Source organism: Rissa tridactyla, chromosome 7 (assembly GCF_028500815.1).
Source record: "Rissa tridactyla isolate bRisTri1 chromosome 7, bRisTri1.patW.cur.20221130, whole genome shotgun sequence".
NCBI classification, from domain to species: Eukaryota; Metazoa; Chordata; class Aves; order Charadriiformes; family Laridae; genus Rissa; species Rissa tridactyla.
This window is the reverse complement of record NC_071472.1, coordinates 31043846-31065415: the sequence shown is the minus strand read 5'-3', so window position 1 is coordinate 31065415 and position 21570 is coordinate 31043846. Positions and strand designations below refer to the sequence as shown.

At 49.9% G+C, this 21570-nt stretch overlaps 1 protein-coding gene across 10 annotated transcripts in view; it reads right to left on the bottom strand.

The window, feature by feature from the left end:
• NRP2 (neuropilin 2) overlaps positions 1–19270 on the bottom strand; it is a 100695-nt gene extending 81425 nt beyond the window's left edge. For 3 of the 10 annotated variants that reach the window (XM_054208719.1, XM_054208716.1, XM_054208720.1), the window contains exons 1-5: positions 19129–19269; positions 17592–17874; positions 17106–17269; positions 10399–10541; positions 10072–10175 (exon numbers count right to left, since the gene is read on the bottom strand). In XM_054208719.1, the coding sequence (XP_054064694.1) occupies positions 10072–10171 (100 nt within the window). In that variant the 5' untranslated portion in view covers positions 10172–10175; positions 10399–10541; positions 17106–17269; positions 17592–17874; positions 19129–19269. Of the gene's footprint in view, positions 1–7796; positions 8205–10071; positions 10176–10398; positions 10542–17105; positions 17270–17591; positions 17875–19128 lie in introns of those variants that run through there. The other 7 variants (XM_054208717.1, XM_054208718.1, XM_054208722.1 and 4 more) reach the window with 4 other exon arrangements.
• Positions 19271–21570: the final 2300 nt, after the last annotated feature.

The following is a 21570-nucleotide window of genomic DNA, read 5'->3' as shown; positions in this document are numbered from 1 at the left end:
AGCATTCTCCTACTTGAATTTCCTGCCGATTAAACCCCTCTGGATTTCCCTCACCCCAGGAGAGCAGGGCTCACTGTTATTATTGGACCTTCAACACAGAAACTAAAGCCAACTCTGCCTGTTACAAAAATAATCATCACCAGAGAGGCCCATTTCACAACAAACACACATACTACAGCCTCTCAGAGCCTGTAGCGTCCAGCAGAAAACTATCACGTGTTTTGATCTGCTGGGTTCAGTTTACTTTAGGGATGTAATTCAGGGCTGCGCAGAAAATTTAAGACCTTCTTGTTGCCTTAGAGGCAAGCAGCAGCAGCATTGGTGTCTGTGCTGCTCAGAAAGAAAGAGCAGCCTTTGAGGGCAGCAAAGGAGGAAGGGAGAGAGATCCCAGGAATCCCACAGCGGAGGGGTGCATCGCCTGGCCTTGTCACTTATTTCTCTTCTTCTCACGAGGCCCTCACAGCCCAGCTCCACACTCTCATCCAACCACCACAGAAAATTTCTGCGTCCCGGCGTTCAGAGCTGGGCAGAGGAGATTTGCCCTGCCAACCTTCCAACAGCGCAGCAAAATACGGGTCCTGGCACGCACGACCTACTGCTCTCAGAGCTGCTGAACTTAGTGCGAGCCTTTGTGCAGCAAACCCTGCGTTTCAGTCCCTTTAGAGTCAAACAGCTCTTTGAGAAGCAAACTTTTTCAAGGTCCATGTGCGTCCAAGCATTTTGCCAAACCCTGGCACGGAGGGGAGAAACAGATTTCGTCTGCTGAGGATTCATTACCGTTAATGGTCATCCTGCCTCATTACCCAGGCTCTGGGCCTGGGGGAGAGTCTGGGCATGGCTAACGTGGCAGGGGCTCTCCCCTCAAACTGTACGGCACAACGCTCACATCAGGCAGGAACACAAATGCGAACTCTCAGATTTAAATGATACAGCTTAGCCATTGGCCAAGGAGAGAGACATAGTGCAGAGGAAGCTAATAAGATTAGATATTTTATCCCCAGTAGCATAGATCATTTTAGCAGAAGCGTGTTTGCTTTGGATTGCAAGATAAAGCTTCAAAGGCTTCCTGAACAAATTAATGGACAAACACACCCAAACACCACAAAGCACTTCCACGCACATTTCATCCCAGAGCGGTACCCACATCCACCTCTTGGGATTTCACACAACCAGGGAAAGTCCCCTGAACGTTTCAGCGTGGGCTTTTACCAGTTTAACTAAAATTTCACTTAAAAATAGAGGCACAGCAGAGCAGAATTTAAAGACTGCTTCTGTGGTCTGAACTAGGATTTTGTCTGATTCAAAGTGTCTCAAGCCTGTCACAAGACAGGCTCATAAAAACACTGTCTGGGCTTAAGCAAGAGAGGAACGCGCCAATCCATCAGTTGAGGAATGCAGCCGTTTGACCACTTCCTAAGGCAACCGGGGAGGGATGCAATATATTCACTTTATAGCGCTGGACAGCAGTGAGAGGGGAGCGCCGGAAAGCTCAGCAAATGGAACATTTTAGCTGTGAGCCTTTGCAAAAACGGATCATTTTAAATTATTTTTAAATAAGAAGGGAGTGTTGGAGGGCGGAAGAAAGAGGAGATTTGGAGGTTTCTGATACCTGCGCTTTCTTTGCCATGTTAATCCACAGAAGAATTAAGTGGAAACCTGAAATAGAGACCTACTCAAGCTTCACTACGGAAAATGAGAGGGCCAAATCCTGCATGCAAATCCAGGTAATTTGCTTTGAAATCACTGGAGTTCAGCTGATTTCCACACCTGCAGTTCTGGATAGCCTCCTTCCGGGGGTGGCATATCTTTGTACCACTTGAGTCAGTGAAAACCTTGAGCTTTAAATGTTGCCACTTTGGGGTGCTGGTGGTTCCTCCCCCCACTCGCCACCCCCCGCCTTGAATCTTTGATGAGATTTCATATCCTGGTTTTACATGGTGCCACCTCCACTAACTTTGTTATTTGTCATCTTATATCACAGGCAAATGCAATTCCAATAGGGCAACTGGATTAATAGTGTTAAGTCTTTATATAGATATGCACACACGCAATCCTCCCGGCTTGCCTGTGAATGTAATCGGTGGGTCTGGAATTACAACTCCCGGCTACTCCGGTAATCATTCAGGAGAGCATGTGAGTGTGTGTGTGCACGTGCAAGGGAGGGGGATAATTGCATATTGAACTTGCAGGAATCACGCCTGTTTCTCCTGCCTCTGTGTTAGGCTTCCAAGGGTTTTAAGTCTCGTGGAAACACACCGCCATCTCCCAGGAATAGGTGGCAGCTTCAGGAGATCTTCAAGCTGCAGATCGGGCAGTTTCTGAGGAAACCTTGCCGGTACTGCAGGCTGGGAAACAGAGACTCAGGGAAGCTTGAAGGCTCAGAGTAGAAGCAGGAATAAGGCAGAGGCTTCCTGCATGGCAGCCTGCCACCCTACCTATAGGCTACACTAGGAAATAATATGAGGATGAAACAATTTGCTGAGCCACCCTTGTGAATGCTATCAAGAACAGGCTCGTTTGAGGGCCACAGAGAAAAAGCGAGAGACATTTCTAATTCCACACATTAAAGAGCGAGCCATGGATTCACCTAGGATTCCTCTCTAAAGAGCTTCAGGCTTGATGAAAGGTGTTCAATGCCTCTGAAATACTAATTAGCATTGTTATTACGACAAATTCAAGAAGAAAAAAAGCCTATCTTGTCTCTCATCTCCCCTTGTGCCCTCCCAGCTCCCTCACACCTTTCGAGCCCATCTGTCACAGTCCGTTCTTCATAAAAACTGAATCTTGGCTTTCCCCACCGGGCAATGGCAGTTTATTCCTGCCTCTTCCCAAAGCGTCTGGCAGAGCTTCGCCAAATCCCACACGACCCCTGGCTCAGCCCTCCCTTCCAAGGGCCCTGTTGGAGCCGCAGAGCAAAAGCCGGTGCCTTGTCAGTGGGCAGCCCCATGGATGGGATGGAAGGGGAGGGGATGGGAGGAGAAGCAGCCCCTCCGGAGCCCCCCGGGAAGAGGCCCCACGGCAGCTCCCTCCACACACGCTGCCGAGCAGCAGCGGCTTCAGCCTTTATGACGGCTTGCTCAAATCCAGCTACTGCTGAGCCTCACTGCTAGCGCTGAAGTTATTACACATTCTGGCGAGTGTCTTAAACACATTGTTTCCTGCTGAGCACATATTCAGCGGTCAAACAGAAAGAGAGGAAAGCAGGAGCATGCCTGGGGGTGTGCATGAGGGAGAAAGTTGCCAAGGGGCTGTGGGAGCATGCGGGGAAGGGAAGGATGCAGGACCATGTGTGTGTGCGTGTGTCGCAGGCAGCAAGGTGGGGGGGACCAGAGGGGCTCTATGCAAAAGAGAAGAGGTAGAGATTTGTGTGCTTGTGAGGAGAAAGGAGGAACCAGGGAGACAGTAAGCGTGTGCATACATGTCTACATACAACAAGGGGTTGGGGTTTTCCTCCCTCCTCTCCCCACAGGCACCCCCTGAAAAACAGGGTCCAAAGCAGCCTTTGAACAAAATGTAAGCAGAGTGAAAGGACAGCGTCTTTTTGGCTTCACCATCTTCCTAGAAGGGACACAGAGAAAGGCAGGCATTCAAGCCCCACACAGAGAGCACTTCACAGCTAGGGGTGACCCACCAGAACAGCTGGGGCAGATGTCTTGCCTTTGTCTCAAATGCATGGGGAGAAATCAGGGCAGGTTTCAAAGACCCAGAGCCCAGCACTTCATCTCTGGGGCCCGTTTTCTTTGACTCGTCAAGTATGAAGAGGGGGAGAAGCATTCAGACAGAAAGTCTCTGCAGCCATCCATCCCTGCAAGTACTACTTCGGGCTACTCTGCATGCCAACCCGCTGCTTGTACCCCTTTCCCCAACCTGTTTGGGAAGAGGCTGCCTCACCAAGGCTGCGGTCAGGGCCCTGGCCCCCCAGCATTACCCTAGCTGTCCTCCCCCATGCAATCCACAGGCACCACTTGCACGTAGAAAGGGTTACAGATACGAGTTGTGATTTTGAGTGTTTGGCCCTGTGCCTGCTGACCTCGTGCTGACAAACCTCTCCTCCGTGTCTGCGCTTGTGTCTTTTCACTGCACAGGCATCAAGCCTGGCTCAGGATTCGGCCTTCTGAGACTGCGATTTGGCTCAGGCAGGGAGAAGGCTGACCCTTTGATTCTGAGTAAGATTAAAACCATGCTACTGTAGCGCTAAGCCGTGTGCAACACTGCTAGCAACAGCCCTGATTTATGTTGTTGCTAGTATTGCGGTTTCCACCAGGGTGTAGACAGGGATTTCGAAAATAGCCCAGCTACCTCTTTGTCTGTGTGTGTATTATAATTAGAAATGTGTCAAAGGGCTGTTACGGAGTGAGGGTAGAGCTGGAAACGTTCACACCCCGCTTCTGCCCCCACCTCCGTGCCGACACCATCAGCTCCAGCTTGGGTGTGTGCAAGCACATCAGCTCTCCACACTTCCCGGATTAGACAACTGTATTTCCGAGACCCCATGGGGAGACGGTGGCGGTGACTTCACCACACAATGGAGAGCAAGTTTAGCAGCTTCCAGTTTGCTCTCAAGTTGCTGCAATCTGCCCCCACCATCGTGGCTAAATGCAGACTTTTTCTATTTCGATTTCAGATAGGATCACGGGTCTCCGATACAGACGATTTATTTTCCTAGCGCAGCTGTTCTGTCAGAGGTCATATAATTTGGCAGCAATCCCAGTGCTTAAAAATTAATTTTTCCTTATTAATACAACTGGGGGTCCCATAGGATAGGATCCCAGCCTTATCTGAACCTGACAGCTTCCTAAACCCCATGAAGGATACTTTCTCCTTTCAGGCTATCATCTGCGATACAAGGCCACCACGTCCTGGAGCTCAGTGGCACTGGAATTTTCTGCTAAGAAACAAACCCACCCACCTGCCTGGAGCAGCATGCTCCTGGGACAGGGAGCGCTGCCTTCTCCAGCCCAGCAAAGTGAGTTGCTTTCTCATTTTAACCTTTTAGGCCATGCACGAGGTACCAAACACAGAGTAAATATGGAGAAGGGGTCTGGGGGTGGGGGGGGAAGGAATAGGGCAGGGAGATGGGAAGCACCTCCATAAAGCCCCCAGGACCAGTATGCCTGCCTGTCACTCCAGACACCACACACCGTGATTTTTCTGCAGCAGAAAAGTTAGGAAAACAAAATGCAGCATCCTAACCTGGGTCAGAGCCCCCCACTGAGCTTGTATCAGTCGTTTTCGGTGATGCTCCTGACAACTGTCTGACTTCTAGGCTAAAAAAGCTTTTGTTCCCAGTAAGAGCTGAGTTAACAGCACAACGGGCAAAAGGCATTACGCTCAAGGCTTGCGTGGGTGTGTGTGTGTGCATGTTTGTATGTGTGTGGCGGTGTGCCTGCTTGGCAGCAATTTGTTTTGGTCCCTCTCCCCACCTTGCTCCATCTCCTCAGTCATTACTGAAAATACTGGCTTTTAAGCAAAGTATTTGGAAGGCTTCAAGAGTGAGCTTTGCTTGGAGCTGCATAAACATCATCTGAATGGCTCAGTACTTGGGTCACTCAAATCTGTTACTTTCTTACTTGATTGCTTTTTACGGGAAGATGAAAAACACACAGACATCCAGCAGCCTTCAGATTTATCTTCCAGGGTCTCCCACCCACTCCCCTCCGTGGTTATCTCAGGGTTTGCTTGGTTACATACAAATTGGCAGCTGCACTGTTTATCTCTTACTGTAGAAATATTGCACGAGGGTTTTTTCCATGTAGATTATCATATTATTGTCTATTAAAAACATCTCCCCTCTCTACTAACCTCCCTTAGGGAACCTTAAGAGGGACTTTCATAATGGGGGAAGGCTTTCAGATACACCAGACTGAAACATAAATCCATCTACCTCTGGCATGTTTTTCTTACTAGGCTGGCTATTTTACTGGAGCTGAGCATAGCCTGATTGAGGTTTGCGTCCTGTTACCCCGTACCTTTCCTCACTGGGCTAGCCATAAAGTCATTTGGCTGGGTTTGCAGCACCACAACAACATCTCAGCAAACAGCCGCTGGTGTCAGCTGCAGAGAGACAACTTCCTTGCTGGCTCCAACACCATGTGATGCTCTGCTTAGCCGGGAAAACCCTGCGTTCAAATAAACATTTCTTACAGCGACTGAATGGCCTCAGAGACACGGTTGGCTCATAAACCCCTTCCCAGTTAGAAGTCCTGATCCCGAGCCCATTCACGGATAGAAGGAGGTACAAACACAGGCACAGGCACACAGTCGGGCTCTGCAGCCACAGGGATTGCAGCCAGGCTGGCCAGTGCACCCTCAGGAGCCAGCCTCAGGTTACAGCCCGATCTGCCTCAGCACAATACCCACTCCAGGATACCAGACACTGCCTCTGCAACAGGGACCATCTGAAAAGACTGTCGCACTTGGCAGGGGCCTCCCAGGACCTTGCCCTTTCTCTTCACCCCATCGAGTGCCTATTCATTTGTTTTCCTATTTGAACAAAAGATGGGATTGTTGTTTTTTTCTTTCCTTTATAACCATAAGGAAGGAGGCGATGCCAACCGGCAACTGAATGTACACGAAGCATGTTTGCTGGGAACGTCTGTGCTTCGCTGCTGCAAAAAAAGAGGGACTTTCTCAGGCGGCAGAGACTCTCCCCTTTCAAAGGGGTAGCTGGTGGCCGTGCTGCCCCAGGGAGGGGGAAGGCAGGGACCAACACACATCACGCCTCGCCATCCAACGCTGCCTGGATCAGACCGTGGCTCAGGACCTTGTGTCCCCACAGGCTGTCCCAGGTATGTCCCAAGGCCCCGGCTAACAGGAAGGGAAACCCACAGCTCAGCAGCTGCTGGCTTGGTACCACCATCCTACCAGGCAGCTCCCGGGTTGCTGACCGCAGAAGGAGCCCAAAGAGAGCGGTTGACGGCTGGATGAGGCATACCCTTTTCCCCCAGTGACTGCTCCAGGTGGGGACCCTGCTGCCCCCACCAGCCAGACTCAGAGCCAGTGGCCGGGGAGCACAGGACCCGGCCTCAGCCCGCCCTTGCCCCTCTCCCGTCCCCAACGCAAACACCGGGGCTTCATCCCAGCACCTCCTGACAGCCCAGCCTAGCTCTTCAGCGAAGACCAGAAAAACACACTCACACCCCAAAACCTGCCACGAACCCGCCATGTCCCGGGACACCCCGGCGTTCGTAAAGTAAGTGCGGGTCCCGCAGGTACCGCGGGCAGGCTTTCCCGGGGGGCTGCCCGGAGGCTGCCTCCCACGGGCGGGTGCCGCCACCGCCGCAAGCCTCGCCTGCTCCCAGCGCCGCCCTGCACGGCTGCTTGCTCCCTGCCAGATGATTTTAATTTCTCACCTAAAGTTTCCCGAGATTGTGAGCGGGCACGGAGCCGCGGGCATCCGGATGCGGGTGTCCGTGATGCGGCTGGTCCCTAACCGCCTCCCCTCCCTTCCCCCGTGCCTCCCCCCAAAAAAACAGCACGCAACTTTCCAATGTGGCTCCTCGCCCCTTCACGCCGGGCGATGGGAGCTGCGCGGCTACACCCGCTGAGCGCCTTGCCGGGGGGGCCGCCCCATCCCCGCCCCGCCACACGCACCAACCCCCCCCAAAACCCGTACTGCGAAAGCTGCGCGGCGCCGCCGATCCCTCACTTATTCCCTTATGCGATGCCCCAGGCCGGGCAAAGCCCCTGTGCGTGTACCCGGGACCGCGCACGGGCACCCGAAAGTTGGGCGGGCGGGGAGGGCTCCCTCGCCCATGCGTGGCCGAGGGCATCCCCCGCCCTGGCGGGCGCCTTACCTGTCTCCGCCGTGCCTCCGGAGCCGGGCAAGCACAGCCCTAGAAATCCCCACGCGAGAAGAAACGTATCCATCCTTCGGAAGAATTTTTTTTTTAAAAATAATAATAATAATAATAATAATAAAAAAAAATAAAATACAACACCCGAGGCGGCGGGGCCGGGTTTCCCCTCCCTGCCCCGGGAGCGCCGCGTGGGCGCCCCACGCGTGAGAGGCACCGGCGGGTCTCAGCGGGGGCCGGCGGCCTCCCCCGGGCCGGGGCTGCGGTGCCGGCGGAGCGCCTGTCCCCTAGGGCGACCCGCGGGGCCGGCGCCTCGGCATCCCCCGGGGCGCGGTGGTGGCAGCGGCGGCGGTGGCGGTGCGGGCTGGGGCGCCGTCTGCGCCTCCTCTCCCTCCCCGCCGGCGCCTCGCAGCCTTTTCAGGCAGGGCGGCATGTGGCTGTCAGCGCCGAGCGCCGGCGCCGCCCCCCGCACCCGCGCACCGCCCCCTCGGGGCTCCCGCGCCCGCGCACCGCCCTCAGCGGGGCGGTGCGCGGGCGCGGGGCGGTGCGCGGGGAAACGCGGAGGCTCCCGCAGCGCTGGGACGATGGTGAGGGATGGGGGGGTGGGAGGCAGCGCGGTGCGCGGAGCGGTTCCGCGGTGCCCGGCGCATCCCCGGCTGCGCCGCCTTCCCCGAGCGCTCCCCGGGCTGGCAGCTCAAACAAGGAATCAAAAAGAAAAAAAAAAAAAAAAAAACAAGAAAAAAAAACCCAAACCAAACACCAACCCGATGGAAATAATTGCAAAAGAGCAGGGCTGCGCGAAAGGGGAGACACGCAGAAATTGTCAGATGGGGGAGCATCAGGACAAGGATTGTCCCTGCTCCTGGGTTTCCTGCCGCTGCCGGCCGAGATCCAGAGGCGCCGTGCCTCGGCCGGAGCCGCCGTGCCACAGCGGGAGGGTTTACTCCCGTGTTTGTGGTGTAAAGGCTGCTTTAAGGGACGAACGCAAAAGCTCTGCGGGACCGCACCGCAGTTGGCTTGCATGCTCCCAACCAGTTTTCATGACTATGCTCTTTAAAAACGCCAGCCGAGAGCAGTGTTCACGTAGTTCACCTTAAGAGTGCTCAGAAAGTTTGTTGTCTGTGCCCCCGAGAAGGCGAGGAGTCCCTGCCTGGGTCAGAACCACCGGGACCTCGCATTTACTTGCCGTTTAAATTCACAGACCACAACAGGCTTAAAAACTGGCGCCTGGCAAACTGGAGCTAACTCGCACCTCCATCCTGTTCGAGAGCCGAAATTTCAAAGCACACAAGTAAAATGAGCCCTAAAACCCTGCACCAAAAAGCTACTTAAAACCAAATTATTCTTGTTGTTGATCAGTCTCTGGATCATAGATTCCAATTTCCAAATATACAGTAGACAAAGGGATTGAAATTATGTTATCTCAGTTTCTTTAAGTTGGTAATTAGTGAAGAGATACTGGCATGTGGCAGAAGTGAGATACATCATTGTGTGGGTGAGAGGGAAAGTACGAACGTTTCACTGGTATTCATTTAGGGTGATGAGACTAATTATTTTGTACTCTGCTGTCTATCAGTTACGAGTAGCATCACCAGCTCACGTCAATGAAATCACAATGCCAACCTGTTTGAGCGCATTGACACAACACGAACGCACTGAGTTCCTCCGAGGCCAGTGGAAGTTCATTGACAGCAACAGATTTGGCCTGACAGATAGATCTGATATTTCAGCCGTTACCCTGAGGGCTGTAGCATCCCTCTCCCTTCTGTGTGTTTTGATACCTGATTTTGCATGTTCTGTGGCTCAAATGTGCTCCACCACCTGTCGAAGTCAAGGCAAAGCCAGTGGCAACTGAGTCTACTGCCTTATTTATTGTACTTTGATGTGGAATTATGCAACTATTATTTACTACTTGCTTATAGTTAGACTACTATCAAGCTAGCAAAGTGTGATATTTTGTGTATATAAATAGCCCTCACAGACCATAACACAGATATTGGAGCATAATATAAACCCACAGCATGAATCATTCCTCTCTTGAGATGTGCTTGGAAAAGAAAGAGGTTACCAAACCCTAATCAGACATAGCCCCATCTCACACACACCATACAGCACAGGGGCAAATTTCCTCCCATTACATTCAGTCAGAGTTTCCTCTGGTTAAGGTCAATAGAAGAGGGCAAACATGACCTTCAACTGATATCAGCTCTGATCTGCTACTGAGTGAAGAGAAGATAACCCTAGGAAAAAAAATGGTGATGGGAAATGAAGTTACCTGCTGCTCCACAGAGGCTTCTCTCAGCTGCTTTGGAATAGCTCTCCCCAAATCCAGCCCTGTGTTCGGTGTCAGATCTCAGGTCTCCTCTCCACAACATGCCGCTGTCAGGAAAGGAAAGGCACAACTGAAATACCAGGCAGTGCTACTGCAGTTTCAACCACTGCAGGTGTTCAGGACAGGATGACAACCAAGCTGGTGACACCTGCTAGTCCAACTCAGGTACAAAAGAGTTGAAAAATACTTCTTTTGGGAGCATTTAAGACCCAGATCCTCTTTCAGGTGAAGGAACTGAGCACAAGGTGAAGCTATTCACCTTGAACTTACCTCTGCCTGTTTACAGGGGCAGCTGCTGCTGCTGTGGGCGTTGCTCCTCGCCCCAAGCAAGGCTGGACCTCATCAGCTCTCCATGCCGGCAAAGTCCCGCTTCTGCCAAAGGGCTCAGGGCTCTGGCTCTCTGTTCAGTCCTCCTGTGGGTATTTAAAACCCATGAGTAAGCACTCGCCAAACCCATCGGGAACTGCAGCATTTTTCCATATTTGTATGTCAGAAACATCCACAAAACCTCACAGAAAATGAGATAATATGTAATTTAATGGAACTGTAATATTTAATGTACCATCTGCATTAAATTTGGTTGAAAGAATTTTGCAGCCCAAGCGTTAGTCAGATGTGATGCAGTGAAATTTCCCCCATCTCTCTCCTCTCCTCCAGCAGAAAGCCTTCGTCTCCTCAAACGCTGCCCAGTTCCCTGCTGCCGACCCGAAGGCCCGCACACCCAGGGTTTTCCCTGGCACTCTTCAGCTCTGCTCTTCTCTTCCCTCTAATTGCAGCTCCTTTTCCACACTGATCATACAGCCTCATTTATTGGCAATCACAGCTTCCACTTTCTAAATGAGTCCTTCTCACCCCATGAACTGACCATCAGGAGGTGTCTGTAAAGCAGGAAACCCACCAGCTTTTCCTTAGAGCCTTTCTCAATCCTGATTTAAAAGAAAATAAAATTAAAACCAAGGCGTCATGTATTCCTGTAACCTTCTCTGGGCTCCAGAGTAGCTGGACAAACAGGGTCTCTCCCCCAGTTTTATGTCAAAACACACTATTTCCAATGCAGAACTTGACAGCCTTCCAGAGAAAACAACACGGCAGAACTGAAATGGGGTTAGGAATGAGAGTGGGGAAAAATGATACCCAGCCTAGATAAAACCATAACTATTGTCAGTCAGCAGGAGAGCAAGGACTCATACGTTTTTGGCAGGATACCCACGGAGTGGGAGTCAGGGCATGGGGGCAGACGGCGTGGGTTGTCTCCCCAGCGCCCCACGGGAGCGCAGACTTCTTGCTGCAGTTTTCCTCCTCCAGACAGTGCTTTGAGATCCTCAGCTAAAAAGCTCTAAGTGCATCATATAAAATGTTTTTATTAGTCTATCAGGTGCATGATTACGAGATCTCATTTTATAGCCACAAATAGCCAATAATTACCTTAGCATCCCATTAGCCCTAGTCTTCAGCCAGACTATTTGCTCGGGAATTTCTCCATATTCAAAAAGCAGGCCAATACCCCAACTTGGAGAAAGCAGTTTGGCATGTTGCATTCAAGTCCATAAACTTCCAGTGTAGAGGTGGCTTAATTAGCATGCTGCCCAGTTAATTTTTCATGGGGAGTACTGTGGCTGCTAACCTGCGGCTGAAAGCAGCGGCTGCCGGGTGAGCCCAGTGGCTACCCCTTTGGCTCTGTGGGTGCTGTGCAGGCCAGTGCTTGCCCACCGACCCTGCTCCTGCCCACCCCGTTACTGCTCGCCTCCTCCTAACATGTCCACCCCATATTTTTCCAAGCTGACAGCCCAACTGCAGGGGCGTCAGGGAGCTGCTTTCTCCCCCCCCCCTCCTGCTGACAGATATTTCGTACAGGAGGAGCGTTGCTGGCGTGCAGAGGCTACTCCAGCCTTCACGCTGAAGCTCAGGCGGCCGCCGTGGGCCCCGGGCCAGTACCGCCCTGCCGTGGTGCCAGGAGCTGGCAGAGGGCTGCGAAGAGAGATGGGGAGAAACACCACTGCAAGGGAAACAAGGGGAGTGCTGAGGCAGCCTGGAAAGGAGAGAGGAAAAGAAGGGAGGGAAAAAACAGAGGAAGAAGGAGAGAAGAGAGGAGAAGGGAGGTGGCAAAAGAAACAAAGAGACAGAACTAGGAGACCGGGGAAAATAAATAAACAGCAGAAAACAGGGAAGAGAACAGAGGAAGTGAACTAATGGAGTTAAAATCCATCATCGGATTAGCAGAGAGAGGAAGAGCGATTCCTCACGGCTCAGGAGGTGCTTGGCCGTGGGAGAGGTGCAGGCGTGCTGCTGGGGGCCTGCTCGGAGCAGCAGCCTGTGCGGGGGGGTCGGCAGTGCTGGCTGGGGGGAAGGAAAGCCCCTGCATCTTCAGAGTTAATAAAAAAAAGCTTTCAGACTTCAGCAGGCTGACTAAATTAGGCTGAATATAAAGGTGCTGTATTATTTCTCAATACGGCAGCAGTATGAAAGGAGGCAATGGGTTCCTTTTGAAGCAGCTGCTGCGTAATCCAGGGCTTTCAGGTGTACTTCAACCAAACGCTCTCCCGGTTTCAGCAGGTTAACTTCATTAAAGGCTCCATCTACTGCTTTAATGTTCACTGAAATCCCACTGGGTGGGTACATTAGGCAGAAATAACCCCCACAAGATGATTGCATGCTGTTGTTTGGCACAGTGAATGGACCTGTGAGGGGAAATGGAGGAGAGGAGGGGGTCACACAGTGACCCAGGCTGGAGAGGACAGATTCTGAACCACTATAACACACCAACGGGCCTCTCCCTTTGCTAACGGCAGCAGAGGCCACTGCATCAAAACCCCAAGCCTGCAGCAAGCCATCCCTCCTGACCCAACCTCTGCAAATAACCTGCTTGGTTTCCACTTTGTTTCAGTACCCTCCTCCGTGCAGGCACTGGTGCTGGTGCCCAGCTTGTGAGGAAGGCGCTGATCCCCCACAGCTTCTCCTCACCTGCAAAGAGGAGACCATGGAGCTGTAAAAGCCATCTGTCCCTCCACCAGATCCTGGCAATTCTGGCCTTGCTACTGAGGGCTTTGTACTGGGCTTGAGTTTCTTACCCCACTATAACCGTGGGGGTGCAGTTAAGACTCCTGAAAAATCAAATAACCTCTTGTTAGTGTGAGGTGACCCAAGCTCTGGGCATTCATCTGCTAAAAGCACCCAAAATGGCCCACCGACTGTGGCCTCTGCAGGTGCCTACCCACAGAGCAGCATCTGGTCAGCTTCATGCTGGAGAAGGTCCAGTTGGACCACGCTCCAGGTTAAGGTCAACAGCAAATTTTCCAGACTGAATTAGAGGGGCACATTTGTGGACCCCTACCCAGTTACAGTCACAAACCAAGGGCCTCATTTAAAGTCTGCTGAAGCTGGTGAGAGTTCATCCATCAACTTCACTGACGTCTGGATGTGACCCAAGTGGCTGAGCCCTGCAAAGCCAGCATGACGTCTTTAACTGTAAGTGCTGCCATCGACTTCCGCCGGGCTGGCTTCCATGGTGTAAGTGTCATGCTCTGTAGTAAGTACTTACAGGGCTGTGTGCTCGGTATTATAAAGGGCCACGCCAGCAATCTTATTAAAACACCCCTTAAAAATACACAAATTCTTAAAACAACAAGTCATTTAGACACCCCCCCCTCCCCTCGCCTGCAACTTGGCAAACAAATTCTTAGGCCAGAAGCGATTTCTTTTTCCTTATGAACAAAATGCCATTACCATGCTTTGGCTCTTGGCTTGATAGATCCTGGCAAGAAAATGTGTGTGTATATTTTAAAGGGCTTTCTTCTTTGCTTATCATGCTTTAGCTTTTGACCTCTCCTCTCCCCCCTTGCCCAGGCGCATTCCGGTGTTGGCTCCCATGGTGGTACATCGCACAGCCCTCCCAGCAACTGGGGTTAGACACCCCCTACAGCAGATGATAGCACATTCTTCTGGAGCACTGTCATGGGGGGAAGCCTTGAGCTATGAAAGGTTTTATTTCCCTTTTAATCTTTTATTTTCTTTGATGTTCATTTTAAAATAAATTATTGTGCCTTATTTGTATTACGGTACCTGTCTCTGCAAGGACTGGGACCCCTCTGCTGTCCAAACACAGAGTCAAAGACAGTTCTTGCCTCAAACAGTTTACAATCTGAAGAGACAAAGCAGACAAAACCCAAGAGCCAGATACAACGTGGATGACAAGCCTGTGGATTACTTTTGCATTTAGTTAAGTTGTAAACTGTTGAGGGAGAGATTGCCTTTTGACTGTGCCTGTGCAATATCAGAGGTAGGAACTTTCTTTGGATGCTGCTGGATACCCAGTGGTGTGGAGATAGATTTTCAACATGGAGTGCTTAGGTGAGGACGTCCCAGAAAGTCAGTGATTCCTAAGGGAGCCACTGCTTTTCAGCTGATGCCACCAAAAATATGTCAGTGACCCCAAAAAACAATCTCGCAACAGAAAAAGCCATGTATATTCTGCTAATAAAAGACAGATGAGGACAGGAAACGGAACAGATCTAGAGGATCCCAGCTGATAGCTGGAAGCAAGGCAGAGCTGTGTTTTCATCATAGCCAAACACTCCTGTGCCTTGAGAACATTTCAAAGCATGTTTGGCACAGAACTTGCGTACATGCTTACCTTCCTAAAAATGTCATAGTAATGCTATGATCTTGCTGGAGACAGCTCTGCTGGATGTATCAGGCTGAAGATCGTCTTCATAATCCTCCCTTTGACATACGTGCACATCTCAAGTTAGACTTCGCATTTACGCCACTTCTTAGACAAGAAATCCATAATCTCAGAGGAGATCTACCCTGCTTCCTTTCCCTTTCTATGAACATTCTGAGTCACAGTCACCACCCTTTCCCTCTGGGGATGGGGCTGCTTCCTTATCATTGCAGAGTAGTCTTTTTCCCAAGAGGCGTCTTCCCTCTCTCCCCGGGATCCTACGCACAGACCCCATTGATTTTTCAGTGTAACTTCTCATAGAAATCAATGGTGCTAAGACTGCTTCACAGTCAATAGGATGGCACTGAGGCTCATGCCTCAAATAACTACACTGGATGGTCCTTCAGGGAACTGGGATGTGCAGAACAATAATCAGGAAGTTGCCTGGTTTTGGGCAGCTTGTACAGCACATCAGTGTTTTTGCTCTTGTGCTCAGTGCTCAGCTGCCTTCACAAGACATTAGGAGCACGTGGCCTTCCGCAGATTCAGGCTGTGCTTCCCAGAAGTTCAAACTTAGAGCTTAGCACCAAGAATTTGCTGAAATGGAGACATGCACTAGAATAACAACTAATAGGCATGGTGAAATGAGGGGTGGTTTTGTGTCCATGCAGCCACAGATTAGGGGAATCAGTAGGGTCTTTTGGTCTTCTTGAGCCAGAGAAGTGACCCAGGACACAAACCAGTGTAAGCCTGTGGGCAGTACTGGAACTTTACCACACTGTGTTTCACTTCCATGTCAGCAAAATAGGAACAGCTGATACCTTTTCTCTCCCACCCCTTGTCTGACTTCTCTGCTCGATTTCGAACTCCTGAATGGTCTCTCCCCATGCACAGCACAGTGGGTCCAGTGGATACTGTAATACAAACAATCCTCAGTTGCAGGTTTTTCTTTTTCCTCCTCAGTGCGCTACATTTATCAGCACCAGCCATGAGCCCAGCACAGTCAGGCTTTCCCTTGCTCTCAGCACCTCAGAGCATTTGGGTTCGCAAATCTTGCTATTAATAATACATTGTGCAAAGTTGGTACAGAGCTCAAAGTTTTCCATGTGTGTGCTGGAGTTTGATTGTAACTGTGGGTATCATTATCATCAAAGAGACTGAGGAATGGCAGCTTTTAGTTAAACAAATGGAAAGCTGTATTTAGTCTCTTTTGCCACATTGTGATAGGAAAGAATAAAGGCTTTTAAATATATTTTACAGCTGCCGTTTCTTAGGTTTTTCTGCCTTACAATAGTCTCTGTGGTTCTGACTGGGAAGTTGTTGCAAAAGCGTTTTGTTTTTAAGCCTCCTATTGAAATAATACATATTAATTACCTCATTCCTGAGTTGTTTGTTGTGGTGGAAATTTCAGATTGCGGGGTGGAGGGATGAGCTGTAAAGCATCAACAGCTGAGAGGGGGTGCCCTGGGTGAGTAATGAGAGAAGGGGCTTAGATGACACACCGCTAGCAGAGTGCAAAGGAGAAGAAATGTCTCCCTGGAAAGTGAGAAGACAATTGTCAGAGGAGTCCAGGGTTCTTTGTGGGGAGCAGGGCAGAGGCAGAGCTGGGAATGAGGAACGGAAAGTGCTCAGCAAGGAGGCCAGATGGGAGAACGGACAATGCTAGAAAGGAGCAGCATGAGAGCATACTCTTATAAGAGAAAAAAAAAAGAGCTGGATTCATCATACCGTGGCCACCAAAAATGAATATCAATGAAGCAATTAGCTTCATTAGGGACATACAAACGCTGCTTTCCTAGAGGTGTTTAGCATGCGGTTGGATCCACAGGTGTATAATAAAGGTTGAGCTCAGGTTTGTCCTGTTGTGATGGCACTAATATGGTCTCTCTGTCCTATCTCCCCAGCTGTTTTCACAAACCTTGCAGGAGATTTGTATTTCTGATGAAATTGCCCAATGGTTCAAAAGTTACTGTGGCAGCAGCACAGAAACGCATGGCCAAATACCATACATAAGCCTCTTCTTTTCCTTACAAACTTAAGCTAAATGTTTATACGTATAGCCTAATTCTTGCAACACAGTGGTATCCCAAAGGGCTAGGTAGGTTAGGAAAGCCATACTGATTGCAGTTACTCCATTTTACATGATACAACACAGAGTTACTAGACCCATTCCGGGCAGAGCAGAGGCCGCTGTGCTCCTCACCACCACTCACGTCTCTCCTCTATGCTCTAAGAAACATTTTGCCCTTTCACCTGCCAGTGATGAAAAACATGGAGGCCGTAGCTTTCTCTTCAAAGTGCTCTAACATGTTCATACCAAAGATGCCCAGGGAAGGCAATGTGAGCTCCCTCCTTCTCTCGACGCAGTCCCACAGCACTGCCATGGGTCCCGTGAACACCAGGTCCTGGGTGGCTGTCATCCAGAAGAGAGCGGTTACAGTGCCCACGCCAAACAGAAGGTGAACAGCAAAGAAGTCTCATCTGTTAAACACATGAAAGGTGAATTGACGGGAGTTCAAGCCAAGTACTGAAATCTAGCTGTGAATCTGAAAGAAACTAGTCCCACTTTAAAATAAGTCCAAAAAATCCCATCCTGCTTCCATTGAAGTCAATGGCAAAATTCCCACTGGTTTAACCAGGAACAGGATCAGGCCACTTCCAGACAGATTTACAGCCAACACATGCTGTAACGCTCACATACTGCATGCACTTACTTCTATTTCCAGCCATGTTAAAAAATTATAGCAAATGCCTATGGATTTGTGCTATGAGTTATTGTGCTGCTAATGAGAGGAAGAATTACCCGAACATGGTTTAGATGGTCATCGGTTGCCAGCACAGATGAAATTGCTGGGTCATTCACTGGCTTCGTATCGCTGTTCATCCCATTAGCATTTCCATTAGAATTATTGCAAAATGTAACTCAATTTCTCTTTTTTTTTTGGCGGATGTGGGCAGGGCTGTGTTTGCAATTAGATCTGCTAAGAACTGAAGTCCTACGCACACTCTTGTGCCACGCTGCAGGCACCAACGGGACGCCCCTCTGTCAGGACCGCTTCTGCTTAACTGGGGGAGTAGGAGAGGTTCTAGGTAATGAAACAAAACAAAATGACTTCTTACAGCTGAAGGCCTCTACATGTAATGAATGTATGCTCATGCATTGGAAAGCTTTGCCTAATTTGTTCCCACATGCTCCTTGCTTTGGGCAGCTGAGTCCTCTTAAATGTTAACAAGTTTGCGGTCTAAACCCCACACACGGATCTTGTTTTTCAAAAGTGCTGCCGAGAGCCAGCAACCAGTGGGCTCCCCAGAAGCCGCTGTTTGCTGTCCCTTCAGCAACTAGGCTCCATGTTCTTTGCAGCTATCATTACCAAAAAAAAAGAAGAAAATCATCTCATGGCTGAAGCCTCCCTCCCCTCATTCCTCCCACTTGGAAAAAAAACCCATCTATTGTTTTCCTGTAATTGATGAAGCATAAACATTCAGCTCTACAGTTTTACGACTAATCACTCTACTTCTAAGACACGTGTTTGCAGCTATGCAAGGCACCAGCTGCTGTCATTCCAATGGATATTAATTTATATTGTCTCCCGCTCCCGTCCTCCCTGCGCCGACACACAAAGGGAATGGGGTGGCGGCAGGAGCTTTAGATGAAGACATCTGCTTGAAAGGCAGACAGTAGCCGCGCTGCCGAGATTGCACCTGGACTCTCACTAGAAAATCAGACACACCAGTTGCTTCCTGGCACTCCAGGCTTCGGTACACACACAGGGCTTTGACTGCCGTTATTTACTTATGTACCTTACTCCAAGGGAAATGAAATGCTGGGACACAGGGAGGGAGGCAGCTTTCAGGATTAAAACTGAGCTGACTGAAAGAAAATGCCACAGACGTGCGATGCGGTGCAGGGAGTGTGGAGGAAGAACAGGAAAGATGGAGCCTCTAATTTTGCCCCCTAAAAACGTTCTCTCATTATGGTTGGCTATGCTCAGCTCCTCTCCAGAGTGAACTGGCAGCTGCCTGGGCTCCCATGCAGGCTGAACCCAGACACCTGCAGCCCTGGGAAGAGGAGGTAGAGGAGAAGAGGACATGTTGGTTGTCCTTCTGTGAGATTCTACAGAGAAAGAGTGAGCACGACCCTGGTAGCTTAAGCCTCTGACCCCCACTGCAGCATACAAAGTTGGTCTCCCCCTCACTCCCCCCAGCCAGCTCCCAATAACTGAGCTTAAAAGCATCGCACAGAAACTCACAAGCTCTCCCTATCCGCGGTGTGAAGCCACAGCCCTGCATGCAGCAGGCAGAAGGGAGGCTCACAAACCACCGCAGAGTCTGCCACAGACCTCCTCTGGGACTGCCACAAGCCACTTCTCCTTCAGCCGGCACCTCCAGGGGAAAGTCCTGTGCACAGGGACACAGACGGACTAAGGCACTCTGGTAGAACAGCCTGTTCTGCTAAAGCATTCAGATACCATCTCCCAGATAAAACAAAGCTGAGGGTTTGAGTATAGGGGATATGAAAGATTTCTTTCTCCTAAGAGCAGGGCTGTTTCCCAATCCCTTCGCGTTCGCTAATCAAATACCAACGTGACTGGGGTCACATTACATTATGCCTGTCAGCTCTAAGCGCTTACTGTATTTTTCATGTCCTGTCCTGGTCTGCTGTGTTGTGTTGCCGTTTTACCCCCAGAGGCAGCACTAGAAGACTTTTCCTTTTTACTTGCCTTGTGGTTTTACTTGGAAGCCCAGGTCCAGGCTTGGACCCTGTGCTCCCACATCCCATGCAAATGACTAGTCAAAAGTTTACTAAGCAAAGAAGTTCATTAAGCAGTTGCTCTGTGGAATTTAACTACACTAGTAAAGAGCTGAGGGATGGTAACGTGCAGTTCAGATGTGAGGTGCTGTTTGCCTGTGTTTCCTGCAGCAATTTTTCAAACTAAAGAACCATGCTCAAAGTGGGGACATATTTCACTCTTTTTAAGACCCAGATGAACACGAAGGTTTGGGATCCTTTTTTTATAATGTCTGAGCTAGCAGGGTTCCTGAGACAAATCTAAAAATCCTTTCTTTTTATTACATTACATGCCTGAATTCCCACTGCTGTATACCACATGAAGTCACTTACCCTCTGCGAGTATGTATAAAATACTGCTTCTGGTGGAGAATTCTTATCTAGGCATGTTTTATTTCGCTTTTTGCCCAAGGTAAATGAGAATGTGGGTGCAGGTTGGGGAGGGCATCTTTCTTCTCCAATTTTTTCATTACCGTAAGCTGAACCTATTGATTCTGTTGGTAATCGCCTCAGAGCCTGTAGTTATGGGAAGGTGACAGAAACATCTCTTTTTGCTCCACAAAATTTTCCCTGTTCCCTCAGCTTATGGTTTCACTCCCCTGCTCTCCCCACAGGTCTCCAGAGAGCTCTGCTTCCCCAGGGATGTGCAAGTCACAGTGCACCAGCCACGTGAAATATTAGTGCTCCCTCTACATATACACCCTCAAATAAGTCAAGATATTTTGGGATAGAAGTGTTATTTTTAGCATCCCTGTCCCTCTGCAGCAGCCACTGCGAGGAGGAAGCTAAGGAGGAGCACTGACCGTTGTGCCATTAGACAGTTTTGACTGACTAGTCCCACTGAAATATATGACTCCTCAAAGATGACGTTGGGAAGTAATACGTTTTAACAGACGCTCGCCACCCCCTTCTTTTCTATAAACAGAGACGACATCTCGAAGGGGCAAGCTGCAGATGGTATTGTTTGTCTCTTAGCGACATGCATATCCCAGGTTGAAGTTTCATGGGGAATTGTACCCAGGCCACTGGTAAGTCAATATCTCTGAAGTAGTGCCCATTTAAAGGGCTGCTTTCTAGCTGCACTGTCAGGCAGAGACCTAAGGTCTTGAGGCAGATCAGGGAAGAGTTATATCTTACAGTCTCATGTTCCCCAAAACCCTTCTGCTGGATTTCCCAGTCCATTATCCATACTTTCTGTCAAGGTTGTCCAGATTCCTAGGACAGCTGAGCCAGATGATGTTGGGATGATTTACTGAGGGTGTGAGATGACAAACAGGCTGTGGCAAACCTTTCCTTGTGGAAAGAGCTTGGGGAGTGACAGGGGCTATGAAGCATGCACAGCAGAAACTACCACTGCCCCAGCCTATGCCACTTTTTGTCCACACTGAAATCCTCACAGAGCACACCCCCATCAAAGGGAGAAGATTTTTTTTTTGGTATTAGATAAACTCTTAGATGTAATCCGGGATCAAAATCTCAGGGCTTGCCCACACATTGATCTGTATACTGCACCTCCACAATACAACTCCGCGTACAGACCTGTATTTGAAATAACAGCTGTTTTTTTTGGAGGGTGGGGGAGTGCTTACCCTGCTTTTCAGAGTGCCAGTGATTTCTGTGTGCAGCCAGTGCTTCTCTCCATGTAGGAGACGAGTAGTGTTTCTCGCTCTTGCAAGGGTTAATTTTGTTGTGTTTGTAAAGATCTTGGAGAGCTCCAATCTCTGAGTGCCAAGTCATCTCCTGCTTGCTCTCCCTTCCAACTATTATGATTCTGTGGGCCAAATACAAGTTACTTTTACACGTACTGTAGCTCAGTCCAAGAGAGAGTAAGGGTGCAGCTCCGATCTCCAAGCCCTTTCTATACCCACATAGTGCCTTTGTGTCCTGGGGCTCTCTGCAGGAGGGACTCACATAGGTCAGGCTATTGGGGTGCCAAGGCTTTAAAGCTGTGGCCTTGGGAAGGCACAGAGCAGCTGTAAGACAGCTAAGCTAA